Source organism: Onychostoma macrolepis, chromosome 17, assembly GCF_012432095.1.
Source record: "Onychostoma macrolepis isolate SWU-2019 chromosome 17, ASM1243209v1, whole genome shotgun sequence".
NCBI classification, from domain to species: domain Eukaryota; kingdom Metazoa; phylum Chordata; class Actinopteri; order Cypriniformes; family Cyprinidae; genus Onychostoma; species Onychostoma macrolepis.
The window spans coordinates 28098141-28116016 of NC_081171.1; the positions used below are offsets into that span (position 1 = coordinate 28098141).

General features: G+C 34.2%; 2 protein-coding genes across 4 annotated transcripts in view; both read left to right on the forward strand.

Annotated features, from left to right (window-relative positions):
- The first annotated feature begins 253 nt into the window (after positions 1 to 253).
- Positions 254 to 14374, forward strand: mocs3 (molybdenum cofactor synthesis 3). Its single transcript, XM_058749759.1, has 13 exons — positions 254 to 707; positions 1474 to 1606; positions 1697 to 1789; positions 2535 to 2655; positions 2735 to 2809; positions 2910 to 3027; positions 6462 to 6570; positions 7103 to 7165; positions 7281 to 7444; positions 9039 to 9086; positions 9322 to 9418; positions 11058 to 11165; positions 14152 to 14374. Exons 1-13 carry the CDS (start codon positions 615 to 617, stop codon positions 14307 to 14309), a joined length of 1380 nt encoding a protein of 459 aa, XP_058605742.1. The 5' UTR covers positions 254 to 614; the 3' UTR covers positions 14310 to 14374.
- Positions 14375 to 15450: 1076 nt separating this feature from the next.
- Positions 15451 to 17876, forward strand: part of prkd3 (protein kinase D3) — a 101138-nt gene continuing 98712 nt past the window's right edge. For 2 of the 3 annotated variants that reach the window (XM_058748521.1, XM_058748523.1), the window contains exons 1-3: positions 15451 to 15858; positions 16009 to 16090; positions 16210 to 16890. In XM_058748521.1, coding sequence (XP_058604504.1) covers positions 16606 to 16890 — 285 coding nt within the window. In that variant the 5' untranslated portion in view covers positions 15451 to 15858; positions 16009 to 16090; positions 16210 to 16605. The remainder of the gene's footprint in view (positions 15859 to 16008; positions 16091 to 16209; positions 16891 to 17876) is intronic. The other variant, XM_058748522.1, reaches the window with a different exon arrangement.

Below are 17876 nucleotides of genomic sequence, written 5' to 3' on the forward strand. Positions count from 1 at the left end.
TATAATACTGAGTTGCTGTCTGTGTACTAATGGGTAGCCTACCATTAATATTCAAAGTAAAAAGTAAAAATAATAAATAAAAAGAAAAAAAATACATAAACATTTATAAGACTATAACTAGATTTCTAGATACGGCTTGAAGTGCCAGTAAAGGCAAAAATGAAACTCGAATCTGTTTATTTTAAGTTGCAGTACTATTTAACGTTTTATTATTTTAACATATTATTTTATCTTTATAGTTATTAACTGCATTTTTTTTTTTTTTTTTTTAAAGAATGTTAGTATGTTAAGGAGTCTGGTGTTGTTGGTTAACACGAGATTCGAGATTCTTAATGTTTCAGAATGTTGCATGTTTTAATATTCAACAGTCTTTTCAAAATAAATGTAATGATATTGAGCGAGTGTGTTATCTATTTCTATATCTCTGCGTAGCGTACTGCTGTTGTAATCACGTGGTATGTGCGCTACACGTGGTCGCACACGCGTGCAAACCCGGAAGTCTTCTGCAGTGAGATTTCTAGTCCTGTTTGTGGTATTCTTTTAGACGTTATAATCACAATTGCCAGTCACAATAACTGCTTGTTAATAATTTGGCATCGAGGTGATTTTTGGTGATGGATGATACGGTTTTAAGTTTGAAAACACAGCTGTTGGAAAAAGAGAGAGAGATTGTAGCTTTGAAGAAGAAACTTGTTCAGTTGGAAAAGGTCTGTGCAAATTATCCGTGTACCTTTGTGTGTTTCTTTAGCATTATGGTATTTCATAAGTTTAGCAACGAGTATTTGATGCCAGCTATCGTGTGTCATTGTATGATGAGGGGAAATAGTATGAAAACCTTTATTTTCTAAAGTCAACAAACAAAAGAGTAACTTTCTTCATGAGAATGTTGTTTTTGGTCTGTCCCCAGCTCTGAGTTTCTAACTTTAAATTTTTTAGCAAATGCATTTAACGCTAGTTTATAAAAAACTAATCTAAAGAATGGATGAATGAATAATCAAACAAACAAACAAATAAATAAATGTCTTTCTAGCTCGCTTTTTTAGGCTTGGGCTGATTAGTATATATTTTTAAAAGACAGGGAATGATTTTAAAATGTCAAACCTGTTATAATGATTTAAAATGTGGTCAATGATTTATAATAAAAAAAGTACATGTTTGTAGAAATATCTGAAATAAATCCTACACTAGTTTCTTGACCTTAAAAGTAAGGATTGTCAACTCCAGCTCTGTTACAGTTACCTTTCAGAATCCATACCATATACTGGAATATATTACATTTTAAAACAAATATTAATAGAATGGCAACCTACCTTATTTGTCTGATAGAATCATCTTTTCATAATGGAAGGGTATCTGTGCCATGGAATGACATACAGTGGATGATTATGGTTAAATACTGTATATAGGATCCCTTGCCAGAACAGAGCATTTCTTGTCTAAAAACTGAAAAAGTGCCTTTTTTTTCTCCCCCAGGAAAACTCAGTATTAACAGACTTACAGGAGAAAGTTATCAATCTTTTACCGCTGAAATCAAACACAACGCTGAACAATGATGACATCATGAGATACAGCAGACAGCTTCTCCTACCAGAACTGGGTGTTAAAGGTTAAAGAAAAAATATTTGGCTTTAACAGTAGTTATGGTTCTTTTTTCTTTTCTGAATGCATTGTAAAAACAAATTTCTTTTCTCCACAGGTCAGGTTGCCATAAGTAATATATCAGTCCTGGTTGTGGGATGTGGCGGTTTAGGTTGTCCTGTTGTACAGTATCTCGCTGCAGCTGGAATAGGTAAAGTGACCGTGTCTGTTTAATATGTACAAAATGCTGTTCAATATGAGTTTATCTGTAAGTGGAAGTATATATATTAGTGCTGTCAAACGACGAGTGTGTACTGTGTATATGCATTATGTATATATAAATACAAACACATGCATGTTAAGAAAAATATGTTGTTTATGTTTTAAATATATTTTATATAATATAAAATATAATAATATAAGTGTATATACTTGTAAATATTTTGAAAATATATACTGTATGTGTGTGTATTTATATATACATGATAAATAAACTAAGTACATATACATATATTATGTAAAGAAAAATGATTAATCGTTTGAAATATATATATATATATATATATATATAATTTATATTTATGCCATGGTCTGTCTGAATACTGGATTCTGATTGGCTGGCAGGTGTTGATTAAATCGTTGAAGGGACAGGAAATACTTTTCTATTTCAACTAAATGCTGTTCTTTTAACTTTCTATTCATCAAGGATTCCTGAAAAAAGAGTTGTAATAATTTATTGATTTTTAATTTTAATTTTAATTTTAATTTACATATTAACTTAAAAGAAATACATTCAAAACCATAGTTACCAGTCTAAATGCTAAAGTAGAAGAGGCTGAATCTGCTATTCATAATGGGTGCTGTGAAAACTAATATCTCATTCCAGTCTCTGGGCCTTATGCAGATACATGCCACAGCTGTAACTGTGTAAATATTAAAGTAGTGTGTGTTTTCAGGACGACTGGGTCTGTTGGATTATGATGTGGTGGAGCTGAGTAACCTGCACAGACAGGTGCTTCATACAGAACTGACTCAAGGTCAGCCTAAAGCCCTGTCTGCCGCCCAGGCCATCAGCAGGTACCATCCTACTCACTCACAAAATCCCAGTAAAGGAGAGGTAAACAAATGAGAGTTGACTGATTGTGATCTCTTCCAGGTTGAACTCCTCAGTTCATTGTGTCCCGTATCACCTCCAGCTCTCCAGAGAGAACGCCATACAACTCATTCAACAGTATCCACTCTCACTAATTGATACTCATAGGTTAATCTTGAACTTTCTAAAGTCCTCTACAGTGCAAAACCTATTTGTCACCTTGACTTTGCATCCTCATGTATGACATTGTGGCAGACTGTTCAGACAACGTTCCTACACGCTACCTTGTGAATGATGCCTGTGTTCTGACCGGCAAGCCTTTAGTGTCAGCGAGTGCTTTACGCATGGAAGGACAGGTGAGGTTTTTGAATCAAAGCCAGTGTGCTCTACGTTGATATTTGAAGTTTTAATTTACAGTGGTTCCAAATATTTGGATAGTCTTAGACATACTTTTAAAGGATAGTTCAGCTAATAATTAAATTTCTGTCATCATTTACTCACCCTCAGGGTGTTAGAAACCTTTTTTTTTCTGTGAAACATAACATCCTTCAAAATATTGGTATGTGTGTTCTGCAGAGGAAAGTCAGTTCAAGTTTTCAGATGTTTTTACAGATTAACCTCACGTGATCTAAAAGTTTTTTTTTTTTCTCGAACAGGTTATTTGATTATATAATTGATTAAATTCACTTTAAGTGAGGCTCAAGTGTTTAAATACTTTGGGACATTTACATAAATACTCTAATTGTCAAAAGTTTGGGGTCTGTAAGATGCTTACAAAGTCTCTTATGCTTACAAAGGCTGCATTTATTTAATTAAAATACAGTAAAATCACTAATATTGTAAAGTAGTATTAGAATTTAAAATAACTTGTCTATTTTGATTGTACCCTATGATGTAATTTTCTGTCAGGAACAAATTCCCATCATTTCGAATTTATAACTCGATATAACTATTTTCTTATAGTGCATCAAAGAATACAACAAAGAACACGCCAAATTGGTCATCAGGTGTAACACTGTAATTCCGCAATGTTTTGGCATATTGTAATGATACTTATTATCCGTCATTACTATCATGACTTGAAGGTATGTGCAGAATTTTGCCACAGTGCCTCCTACTGTTACAAAATATATAAAAAATTGACATTCTTTCCTTATAGCCGCTGATTGGTTTGGCCAAAAGTCATTGGTCTCCTTAGATTTTGAATATTGATGTAAAATGCTGTACAAACTTGATTCGTGTTCTCAGCACCATGCTCTGAAGCAACCTATGAAGTTTTGGACTGCCGCCACCTAGTGGTGACAAGATATAACAAAATCACAAATTGCTTTCATGAATTTTATCCTATGACTATGAATCTAACCTTTCTCAATTCCTTGGGTCCTACTGTTTTTTTTTTAAATAATTTTTATTTATTTAATAATTTATTTGTTTAGGGACAGATACAGTAAACATAGATAAAACGGAAACGACAGTCATCCCATGCAGGGCCGCTGCTGGCCAAATGGGTGCCTTAAGCAGGAATGTATTGTGCCCCCCTCCCTCAAATATTATGGAAGTAAAAAAAAACTAAAATATAAAAGTAAATAAATAAATAAATAGTAATTCAATTGTATTATTTACAAATTACAATTGTAGCTCTAGACAGATACTTATGTCAGAAATACAGTTGTCTGATTGATTTTATGGTCTCAAGCATTCAGAAATCACGCAAAATTTTACTACGAAAACCGTGGTTAATTTTTGTAAGGGTTATGATGTCCACATGTTTTTTGTTGAGGAAATTATAGAGGCTGTGTCATCTATAGCAAAAAGGTGGCCAAAAATTCACGATTAAGTGGTTATTTGAACTAAATATTTGGTCAATAGCCTGTTAAACAAGGATATGATCGTCCTGTAAGTGTAACAGCAGCAATGACCAGGCCTTTAGCTCCCGGTTGAAAAAAACAATAGACGCCATCACAAAATTTGTAATGGTTTTACTGGTTATAATGGGACTTGTATTGGTTTTACTGGAAACTGTAATGGACCCCGTGGGTCTCTACTGGTAATTGGTCACCTTCTATTGGTGGCTTGTTAAAACCAATAAATCCTAATGGATATGTCCCAAAACACACTACAGAAAAAAAAAAACATTTTTTAATGGTTTTAATGGTTAGAAGTTGATGGTTTGTAATGTTTGTAATAGTATTTGTGATTCATTTTGATGCTATTAGGATTTTCTGTGATGTTCTATTGTTTTTTTCAGCAGGGTTGCCTCATTGTTTTTATATAATGCATTTTAAGTCGTTTTAAAGGCTGTTGTTGGCTTAGGTCTGTTTTTATAACCACAAAAAAATATTATCTTAATACTTTTTTGTATATTATTATTTGAAGTAACAAAACCATGGTTAATTTGCGGTTACCATGGCTACGAGAACCATGCTTTTTTTTTTTTTTATATTAGTGTTAAAACCATGGCTAACTTTCGTAAGTGAACATGGAAACTCGGAGAGAGTATTAGATGTGGTGGTGGTGGTGAAATTATTACCGACTCACGTTATTAACCTCAACACCCAAACAAGTTTCACTGGATTATGAATGTAGCCTAACGTTACCTGAAAGTGACGCACGGGCTTCGTTTTCATCATCTTCTCTTTTGTTTTTTCTCTTTCTTTTCTTGGCGCCGGATTGCTGATGTCTTTTCACGGCATAGTTGTCCATCAATTATGATCATTTGCATGCAGCCGCAAACATGAGGTGCGAGCGGGCGCGGATGCGTTAATGGCGCGTTTTTTTTTTTTTTTTTGGAGCAACTGGGATGGTGCCCCCCTGGGTGCACATATACTCTGTTTATAGGGAGCGGTGGTACTGATCCCATGCATGTATCATAGTGCTTGCAGCTGAAGCTAATTTGCAACACTTGTCTTTTATAAAAGACTTTTATAAATATGACTACTAGTTTGTTGCTGAATCAACCAAGAATTTGTAGCTTTTTTTAAATGATTATAATTTGCAGCAGATTTTAAATAATCAGGCAGTGAATTCCCAAATTTTACACCGTTAACTGAGAGAACAGTCTGAGCAAAAGATGTTTTACAAAATAAACCTTTACAATTTCCATTAGAAGCTGCTCTAGTGGATCTGCTGCTCCCCTGCAATCTCTCAAAAATTTACATAAGGGCATAGGGCAAGACCATTTAAACACAAACTTTACATAGTGAAAAAAGACAAAGTGAGCAAAACTCCAAATCTTATATTTACTTAAGATCTGACAATGGTGGTATCTTATTTGCTTTCTATCTAAAATTTTCAAAGCTCTATTGTAAAGACATTCGATCTGATTAATTATAGATTGATTTGTCTGAGACCAAATAGCTAATCCATATACCATATGTGACAATATAATCGAGTTTAAAAACAGAAAAGCATGATCATATGTTAAACAATTTCTTATTATTCTGAAGCTGGTAAGATTTGCCTTAATTGCCTTAATATCTCAAACCATTTCTGTACAACTAATTGTCAAATTTGATATCGTTGGTATCACTGGCATCACTGGTATTTCATGCGGTAACTTGTCAAAGCTACTGCCTATTGCACTGAAACTTTGTCAGATTACGACCATATTCTGCCATGCTTGCTTAGCCACGTTGTTTCTAACATGAGAAAAAAAAGCCTTACTGACCCTAAACTTTTAAGAATCTCTACAGTTTGCTGGAAATCAATATGACTTTTCAGTGAAGGGGGAAATTTTGCTTATTTAATCTCTCTCTCTCTCTCTCTCTCTCTCTCTCTCTTTGGCATGTAGCTCACAGTGTACAACTATAGAGGAGGGCCGTGTTACAGGTGTTTGTACCCCACACCACCTCCTCCTGAGACCATCACTAACTGCTCTGATGGAGGAGTTCTGGGAGTGGGTCAGTCCTCCTCTGTCTGAAGCCATTACACTTGAAGCTGGCTGCTTCTTCCTCTTCATTTTCGTCTCCACAATTGTACTTAATAGGTTCAAACAGAATCCATTCAACCTTTGTTAATTTAAGGAAATTTAGGAATGAAGTTTGAAATTGACGTGCATTGTTAGAATGTTTGCTAGACAACAGAAGTGGAAGATGTCATTGTAATATTTGTTTACTGAATAGCACTTGTTCTTCTTTCTTGCATTTAATTCTACACTACATTTTGTATGGCTTATGCTGAGTGTCTTGCCAAAGGCGTTTCATTTACACAAAACTGAAGCCTGAAACCTTTGCATAACTACAGTTTCAATACTGTTCCTATGTTGAAAGCGCTGATATTTCCATTTTTGCTGCAGATCTTACCTTGAAGAACTGTTATTAAGTTATTTCTGACTTTAAAAAAGTGACTACGAATTCTTCTTCTGTAATGATTCAGTAATTCTAAGTTAATGTTGCAGGGTTCTTAAGTGTGCCTTGTTTTGATATTGTGCAGTGCCTGGAATAATGGGTTGCCTTCAAGCATTGGAAGTTCTGAAAATTGCGTCCGGTCAAGGATGTATCCTTTCTGCTCTTAATGACACCCTACACTGAAACAATTATGGCTTTTATTTAAACACATCTATTACTGTAGGCATAACATAATGCAATAACTCCTTAACTGGTCAGTTCAGCCTCATTTGAGAAGCAGCTGTTGATGTTTGATGGTCAGGAGGGGCGTTTCCGCTCCATACGGCTGCGGCCCAAGCAGGCTGAGTGTGCAGTGTGTGGAGAGACGCCCACGGTGACTGAGCTCCAGGACTATGAGCAGTTCTGTGGCTCCGCTGCGACGGATAAGGTCTGAGGATGAGGAAAACTCCCACTTTCCTTCCTATATTCATGCCTGTGTGTGTCAATGATGCAAAATAATCAGCTGTGGTCAAATGTCCAGTTATTATGAAGAGTGTGTGTTGAGTAGAGATCGTTACTTTTATTGTGACTACATGCTATTCTTAAGTTTTGAAAAACAGGCATTTATTCAATTAATGGCACATGCACCACACTTTGAGTTTTTTAGAACTATTTTGAAATTTCCAGCTATGAGTTTTAGTGGTGCTTGTTATAGCATGCGTTGCCATTACAATTGATCATACTGTACTGGAACCTCTACGCCTTCTGATCAAAGGTTTGGTATGAGTTGTTAAAAAAAAAAATAATAATAATTATTGATACTTTTATTAACCAAGGATGCATTAAATAGATCAAAATGACAAAAAAAATAATCTAATGCTACGAAAGCTTTCTATTTCAAATAAATGCAATAAACAGGACTTAAAAGTATTACATTGGATCTGAAAGTCTTAAATTTATAGTTAGATTAAATGTTGCATGCACTGCAAAAAAAAATACAAATCTGTCAGTATTTTTTGTCATGTCTTCCAGTACAAATATCTAGGAATCATTAAATCAAGATACATTTGCTTGAGATGCAAAATGGAAAAAAGGAATTCTTGTTTTTGAACAAAATTAAGCAGGTTTATGCTTAAAGCAAGAACAAATATCTGTCAGTGGTTTGAAAACTTTAATTTTTCTGAGCACATTGGCCAACATAATTTTTAAATAAAAAAATTCACTTAATTTTAATATTTAAAAAAAAACAAGCCATTTTTATGTGTGTTTATGTTTTTACAAGACAAAAATACTGAGGAAGAATGTCACTTTTTTTGCAGTGTAATCAGAATATACAATAAAAATGATTTCCATGTTCTAGTTGAGATAAGAAACTCGTGTTATTGTTAAATAACACTAAAAAAATATTTCACAATGTATTTTTGATCAAGTAAATATAGCCTTGGTAAACATTCTTGGTGAATCTTATTCTGAAATTGTACTGATCCCAAACTGCTTTGAATGGTAGCGTGTGAGTATTATAAATTTAATTTGATTAAATTGTTAATTTTATAAAGTGTTTTTTTTTTTTTTTTTTTTTTAAAGTAAATGCTTAAATTACATACATTTTAGTATAAATAATATAAAATACAATTATAAAAAATAGTTTTTAGGTATTTTAAATTCACAATATTTCACAATATTATTGATTTGGATTATTTTTGATCAAATCAGTGCAGCCTTGGTGTGACTGCTTTCAAAAACATTTTAAAAAATCTTACTGATCCCAAAATTTTGAATGGTGGTGTAAGTATTCTTAAACTTACAAAAAAAAAAGAAAACTCCTTGCGTTCGCATTGCAGCCACGGCAAACACCATTTAAGTCGAAAATCAACTCAAAAACCAAAAAAGAGTTTGAAGCACAGTCTAAGATGAGCACCTAATTACACAAGTCCTTCAAAAAGGGCTACATCAGCATTTATGTGTTGCGGTTTTGGTTTAAACGTTGTGTAATGAACAGTGCTGATTTATTCTCTCTTGTTTCTGCTTCATTTCATTTCCAGTGTCGAAGACTGAATCTTCTAACCAAAGAACAGAGAGTCTCTGTGCAGGTGCTACAGTAATTTGTCATAATTCTGGGCAGGCAGGGGAATGTAATGTGGACTGTTTAAATTTCCATTTGGTAGTTTAGGTTATATCTTTAGCAGAACTGCTCTATGTTAGCCAGTTAATTACTGAGCATTGTGGAAATGTGCAGCTGCTCATTATATAAAGCAGATCTGATCTGTCACCTTGCACTTCTGTGTAGTTTCCTTCCTCAAATGTTACATTTGTCTTACATTGCAGGAGTATAAAGCCATTTTAGACAGCTCAACCCCTCATCTCCTCCTTGACGTTCGACCCAAAGTAGAGGTGGACATTTGCCATCTGCCAATCTCAATCAGTATCCTTTCCTATGATCTCCCTTTAACAGTTTAGTATTAGATATTTGAGATATTACAATATACATAAGATGAACTCTACTTGCGAATCAGCAGTGCACTATGAAATTTTATGTTCATAATTAGGGCTGTTGATTTAACACGTTAATTTGGTTTAAGTATGAACGGATAATGTGTTAAAATCATTAACGCATTTAATGCATGGTCTGAATGCAGGACGACTGACTGTGTTATTCAAGATACAAGCGCAAAAATGGGGTTTCTGTCTTATATTTATATCATATGATATAGTTTAGCACTAGAACACGAGGAGTAGTGCTGTATTTCCCAAATATCTGCACGATTGTAAATGCGATATTGATGATATATAGAATAGTTAAAGAAACAAAAATTTTAGACACACTTTTGTCAATATTGTCTGTTTTTTAGTCTAAATTATTGCATTCGTTTCTCTGTTGCTATACAAATGTGCTTTCCTCCACAGGCTCTGTGCTACAGCCCACGAACTTAACTAATTGACAGTGAAATTATCACCCATTGTAGTGACCTGGTGACCATACGTCCTCTTTTTTTGGACCTTAAAAAAGCATCTGTAAATTTTCTAAAATGTGTAGGATTTGGCTTTGCTGTGATATTGATATGCTCTCTACAGTCCTCACACGTTATGTTGTATTGCTTTGCTGTTCTCTGTAGATCCCACACCACGATTGGTCGATTATGTACAATGCCTCTATGCTATTGGTCAAACTACTTCTCAGTCATTACCCTCAAAGCACAAAACATTAGCCTAATTAATTAATTAAATTAATAATTTTACAAAAAGACTTGTTAGCATTAAGTGATGCATTAGGTATCGTGAACTAACAATGAACAATGCTAATTTTATTATTTATAAATAGAAGTTCATGTCAGTTTCTGCATATGCTAATACATTTTAAATAAATGAATAAATTTGTTACATTTAAAAAATATTAAACCGTAATACATTTGTATTAAATCAGAAATCCAGAAAACAAACAACACATCATTTCTAAAACAAACAAACCCCCCCCCAAAAAAAAAAATTATTCTCTATTATTGTCCCCCCCTCCCCATGAATTATGGAAAGCTTTATGAACTTTTTTTTTTATTATTAATTTTTATTTATTTATTATTAATTAATTTAAACGATTAAAACGGAATAAAAATCAAATAGATTTCATATGACCCTGAAATGTAATTTAATTTTAAATATAAATAAAATAAATATAAAATTAATTACTTGTTGTTAAATTGCACATGTTTTATGATATACAATTATGTTAATGAGCATGCTTTTTGATTACTATTGTTTAATTTAACCTGCCCACCCTCTTAGTAAATAAGTAGGAAAAAAAACCTTACCTTATGAAGTGTGGGGAGAAATTTTGATTTGTGCAGAATTTTTCTGCTTCAAACTGCTCTAATTAAGTCCTGTGCTGGTGAGAAAATTAACAGATTTAGTGGTTAATTTCATATTGTCTTATTATTTGGTATGACATTTAGTTGGGTGGTGTGAGAGTGTGAGAGAAACTGCCTGAAAGCAGTTCCGGCAACCCTGTCTTAAGAAAATGTAAAAATCAAGTTAATTCCTTCTGTTAATTTTCTTACATTGCATGACAGACATTCCACTTTCTAGTTTAGAAAACAAGAAGGCTGAGCACCTCACACTTTTAAAAGATACAGTTAGTGACCTTAAACAGCAGATGAACATCAAATCTCAAGTCCCAGGTAAGAACTAGCATCATTTTTGTTGCATGCCATTTTTTGTGATCAGTGTTTAACACTCCAAGCTCCTGCATCTGAGTTCTTTTTGCTCACACATGATGCTGACAAATAAGTGCATGTACTAAATCCACTGAGCAGGCCTGAAAACTGACTGTGCCGAGCTGTGATCATAAGTGATAAGTGATCCTATCTTTATACACTGTAAGCGCTTGTATGTATGCCAGATGCCCACAGCCAGCCCTCATTAGACGTGTTGAGTATTCTGAGCACAGAGGAGGCGTAATCTGAGTTTTCTCAAGCTAATTAAGCATTCGGAGCACAGTGTTGCCAGCTACCTCGCTTTTCTTGGATGGCCGATGAGGTGGTGATGATGGAGTTGCTAAGCAATTATTTTCCAACACAGAAATGGTTTAGTCATCAGAAACAGCTGGAATAATCGTCTTTTTGAGTCTTGTATTTTTTAGATTTTATAGTGTTTTAGTCTATTTAAGCTAATTGAATATGTCCATATGATTTAATATGATTTTACTTGACAGGTAATATTATGAAATAAATGTTTTCTTTGTGAATATGTTCAAATGTAATTTATTCCTGTGATCAAAGCTGAATTTTCATCATCACAGTCTTCAGAAATTATTCTAATATGCTGGTTCAATGTTGAAAAAATAAAAAATAAAATAAACATTTTTGGCCCATTTAACTTTTTTGTAAACCGTGATACATTCTTTGAGCATTAATTTGTAATAGAAATTAATTAGAAAGTGTTATTGTTATTATTATTTCCTTAAATCTTACCCAAAACTTTTGAATGGTAGTGTGTCAGATTGTCCACACAAATATTAAATGTTTTCATGGTTGCTGAAAATTCAGCTTTGCATCACAGGAATAAATACAATTTTTAAATATATTCAGATACATAAGGGGTGTATTCCAGAAAGCAAGGTTAATTTACCAGGGTTTACTGCTAAACCCTGAACTCTCGGTTGATTAACCCAAACCTTGCTTACTTGAGGTATGTTGGTTCCAAAAACGCATCCGGGAGTAAGTTCATTCAACACAGAGTATGTTTCTGATTAACATGCAAGACATTCTCACTATGGAAACGGACGCTAAGAAAAAGCCCCATACTACTTTCTTCTTCTTCTGTTCAAAGGCCATTTGCATACTTGGTTTATATCGCCACCTAACTGGTGGTTGTGCAATCATTTTCCTTTTTTTTTTCTCCGTTTAATCTTTAATTGAGACTAAGAATTATATTGTTTGTTTGATGCTAATTATATAGTAAGTCATATCAGATTTGTATTTTATTATGGAAATACATTATAGAAAATGCCAATCCATGATGTGAGATGATAACAAAATGAAATAAATAAATATAAAAAAATTAAACATTACATTGTCATAGTAGTGTTTTATAATTTTACAGATAATTATTATATATGCCAATAAAATAAATACAGTAACCATAAAAGAATAACATATAACCATATATTTTACTTATATTAGTGATTTATAATTAACATATATATATATATATATATATATATATATATATATATATATATATATATATATATATATATACACACACACACACATACATATAGCATATACATATACATAGTTTATCAACTTTCTTACCCTTAAACATACGGGTATGTCACATAACCTGCTTTCTGGAATACACCCCTGGGGTGTATTCCAGAAAACAGGTTTTGTGACATACCCGGATATGTTTGAGGATAAGCAGCGGATAACCTCAGCTTTCGGTTCCAAAATTGGAGGTTACTTTCAGGGTATGTAAGTAACCATAGCAACTTGCTCTCTGAAGATAACCTGCTCCTGAGCAGATTATGTTCCAGTTCACTTCAGCGCTATTAGAGCACGTATGATATACTGACGAGCCTTCAGTGGGCATGACAGATAGCGCACAATATTATATATTATTACAATACAGTTATGTATATAGCCTACTATATATACTGTATATATATATATATATATATATATATATATATATAGTTGTATGTTATTTTAATGATAAAGCGCTAAAATAAGTAATAAATAAGGTTAGCCTATATATTGCTCTAATATGGTTATTATATTTTATTGGCATATATAACAGTTATCTGTATAAATTATAAAACACTATTATGAAAATGTAATGTTTAATTTATTATATTAGCCTATATATATAATATATATATATATATATATATATATATAGGCTAATATAATAATATAATTTATTACATTTTATATTATCATCTCACACATGGATCGGCATTTTCTATAATGTATTTCTATAATAAAAATACATATCTGATATGACTTAATATATAATTAGCATCAAACAAACAATATAATTCTTATTCTCAAAGATTAAAGATTAAACGGAAAAAAAATAAAAATGATTGCAAAACCATCAATTAGGTGGCGATATGCACTAAGCATTAGGCCTACATGACCTTTGAACAAAAGAAGAAGAAAGAAGCAGTATGGCGCGCTTATTCTTAGAGTCCGTTTCCATAGTGACTCGTAGATTCGTCGCTCTGTTGAGAATGTCTTGAGTCTTAATCAGGAACATACTCCGAGTTGAATGAACTTACTCCCGGACGTGTTTTTGGAACCACATACCTCGAGTAAGCAAGGTTTGGGGTTAATCAACCGAAAGTTCAGGGTTTATCTGACGGTAAGTTAACCGTGCTTTCTGGAATACCCCCCTGGTCTTTTAAACTGTAATAATATTACTGTTTGTTTTTTTTTTTCTGCATTTTCATTCAAATAATCAAATAAAAGCTAAATATGAAAAACAAAACAACAACACAAGAATAGGAGATTTCCTTTAGAAATATTAAAAAGTCTTAATTATTTCAATCCTTTATATGTGTAAGTGTGTTTTGTTTCGGAAATGAATCTTCTTTGTATGCAGTATGATTGGAGCGAATAACCTTACTTTGTCTGTATGTTTACCTTCATTGTCTTGTAGTGTTTGTGGTTTGCAAACTTGGCAATGACTCCCAGAAGGCTGTTCAGCTGCTGGAGAAAATGTCTGGACAAGAAATTGAGCTGATCACTGTGAAGGATGTCACTGGAGGATTGATGGCCTGGGCTAACAAGATAGACCCCTCTTTTCCTCAATATTGACTGTCATTAATCATCTGTATTAATGTCATGAATGAAAGCAATAAAGTTGAAATGATTTTACACAATCAATGTACTTTTATTTCATTTATTTTATTATTGGTGTGAATATTTACCTCATCACTCCCTGCCTTTTTGTTGTTCAAAGTATATCTTAATGTGTGTAATATAATCAAACTGATTACTTTATACCAATTCTATAATAGTTATTCTTACTCTGTACCTTCAATTTTATACTAAAATTCTAATATACAGTAAAGTTATACTTATGCCTTGATAAATGTTGTACAGCACAGTATGGCTGTATTAATAACTTGTTTTTTTTAAATGCAAAATGTGTATATATAATATCAAGAGATCATAAAAGTTTTTTTTATTTTTTTAGATCAACCCTGAATAAGCCATTTCACATCACAAATGTTTACAAATCATCCACAAGACAAAATAATATGAATTTGAAAAGATAACCTTGCTCAAAAGTTTAAAATGATTCGTAATGATGTGTGTTGTGGTGTGTGCAAAGATTTGCAGAGGATGCTAGAAAACAAAACAAAACAAAAAATGTTCAGTTAATAGACTCCTGAACAACTATCACAAAACATAACATTCGTGTTCATCCAGATAACAACAGAGTGAGAGTCAAACGTAGGCCTATGCAATTACTTGAATAGGGTCGTTTTGTCTTCTGTGATATATGTTATGTGAAATAGATCTGTTATGTAAAGTAGATTAGGACAATTAAAAAAAAAAAAAATTCAAAACATCTAAAGTGTGCCTAAACTGCAGCTATAATGGCTGTACTTAATTTTAACTATAAAAGGTCATTAGCAAACATTATTGAACATAGCTTCACCGATTAATAGTTAATGCATATTGCAAAAATGTGAAATATTACAATACAGGTATGAAGCTTTTTCATATTTATATTTCAATGAAATACTGAGCCATTCCATTTATATAATACTAGATATAAATATATGATATATCCTATAATCAACAATCTGAGCTTTGTGGACGACCTCAGTTCGCCAAGAAATATCGCTACAATGTAACTAATATTCAAGACGCTATAACGCGTAATTGCGTCACAGTGGAATGACGCCGGTAGAGGGCGCGACACGCGCTCAGCGCTCACATAACGGAAACTGCGCGTGAGAGACATGCGCGGCAGGCAGTGAGAGAAAGAGAAAAACATTTCTGCACTTATGAAGCTCAACTTCACTTCTTCAGCTCGATAGACCTGCCATTTCCTTCAGGGTTTACTTTCTCTGTCTGTGCGGCGTTTATTATTTGCCCGCGGAAACGGAGAGCAGATACCGAGGCGCGTGTAAAGTAGTAGAATCCAACATGAAAAGAGGATAGAAAGTTTTCAAATCGAGCTCATGTAAGGGACTCTACAACCGAGCGATGCTTTACTGGCTAAGCTGAGCCTCAGAAGCTTCCAAAAAGAAACCTCGAGGCGTTAAAGTCCTCGTTTTCTACTGATAGTAAGCTTTTTTTTTTCTTTTTTCATCTCTTCACTTGTTAGGGAAACGCCTTTCCAGCCTTAAAGGTAGGTTTCCTCGCTTTTTCTCTGGTTTTCAGTGTGTCCTTTTTAGATTTATTTCGTCTTGAGATTCGGCTGCTCATGATGCATGATGATAAAGCCTGAACAAAAGACATTGTATAACTTGTTTTGCTGGTATTTGTGGTCTTGTGCCAGTTATGTGATCTAGAGTGGGAGGGTCTCCAGATGTGCTTCCAGATGTGAGCTGGAGTTCTTCTTCATGGCAAAAGACAAAAATGTACAAAACTCTTTCAGAATTCAAGCCAAGGAGTTTGAAGTTACACTCATTGTAGATAATGGCTTCATGAGCACTGGGAACTGTGGAATAAAGACTTGAATCTGTTTTGTTTCAAACAGGAATGAGAGTTGAATGAGGAGCTGGATGACAATGGAAGCCACTTTGTCAAACATCACGCTGGCGTCCTGACTGCTCAGCCGTGGAGTGACAGTCTTATCAATCCAACGTGTGCAACATGTGCTGGAAATCACACAGCCAGCCATGAAGCATGCTATCCGGATTGCATGTTCTTAGAGGGAAACGTAGCGGAAAATAGGCACCTTATTCTCTGGTCCGATTGTGCTACCTCGTACGGCACGGATTGCACATGATTGCAGCGATTCTCATCACCTGCCTTAGGACAGAAGAATATTGTGTTTAATTAAAAACACAACCTGCTCACTCATTGGATATCAGCCACGGTTTCCAAGCTTGTCAGTTTTACACGGTTTACTTTCAATCTGCGGAGGAAACTAATGTCTGCCAGTAGTAGCACCTCTCCTCTGACCTTACCTAAACCCTTCGTCCACTCTCAGCATCAGACTGCACCCCCAACCCCCTCTCCATCACCCAGCCCTCCGGTGCCACTCTGCGTCCGTCTCTCTAATGGGAATCACAGCGTTCCGAGCCCCACCAGCTCCTTCCACGGAGTGTCCTTCCTCCTTCAGATCGGACTTACTAGGGAGATGGTCACCCTGGAGCCACACGATCTGTCCCTCAGTTCTGTGAAGGATTTGGTCTGCTCCATAGTCGATCAAAAGGTAATAACTTTTTAAGGATGTTTCTTATTTGTGTGATCTACTCACTTACCGAATCTAGGCGCTTGGTCACACTTTATAACATCATTTGACGGTGTATCTGTCAAATCTCTACACGTTTTTGCTTCAAAAAGTATACATGTTTTCAGACCACATGATTATTTTTGAAATTGAGTTCTGGTCATTTCTGTAAAAGGGTAAGACTAATTGACTGATGCGAGTTGTTTCCTGTAATCTTCAGGAAGTTGATTTAGGTGGATGAGCATGAGGAGCATTAGTGACTGATTAAAGAACACATTTTCATTCAATCTCATCTAAATCTGCTTTGATCCACATGCATTTCCACAAATACGGCAGATGAGGTGGGATGCATGTTGCTAGCAGCACATTTCAGCTGGTCAGACGGTGAAAGCAATGGCTGTGGATTTCTGAGCTCAGTCATAACTTAGTATTACAGTAAATGTATGATTTAAATGAATGTAATTTGAATGCTTGGGTACTCTAAAGAGAGAGAAAGCTGTGGTGCCGAAGACTATGTGGCTGCTAAAGTGTTTTTAGGCCTTTTATGTCTAGTTTGGGTGGTTGCTAGTACAAATCTAGATTAGATCGATAGATAGATAGATGTTTGACTGTTCATTAGAGTAAAACAGGAAATCAATCCAATCAATTGGAAAAAATCCTAAAGCCTAAATCAGAACAACCTGAAGCACTGTACTGAAATGCCTATTTTTGGTCGACTTAACTCTGTAGCTGTGTCCCAATTCAGGAGATGCAATCTTCAAAGGGTGCAAGGTTTGAACTAAACGTTAAATGAGATCCTCTAGTCTACAGAGGATTGCTGATGACACCTAGCAACCATGACAGTTGCCATTGATGAGCATCAATGATTCAGTATCATTAAAAATAAATAAATAAAAATAAATAAACAGGGCACAACTGGTCTAAACATTTTCATTTCAACATATATGTGTGATGAAGTAAAAATGCAT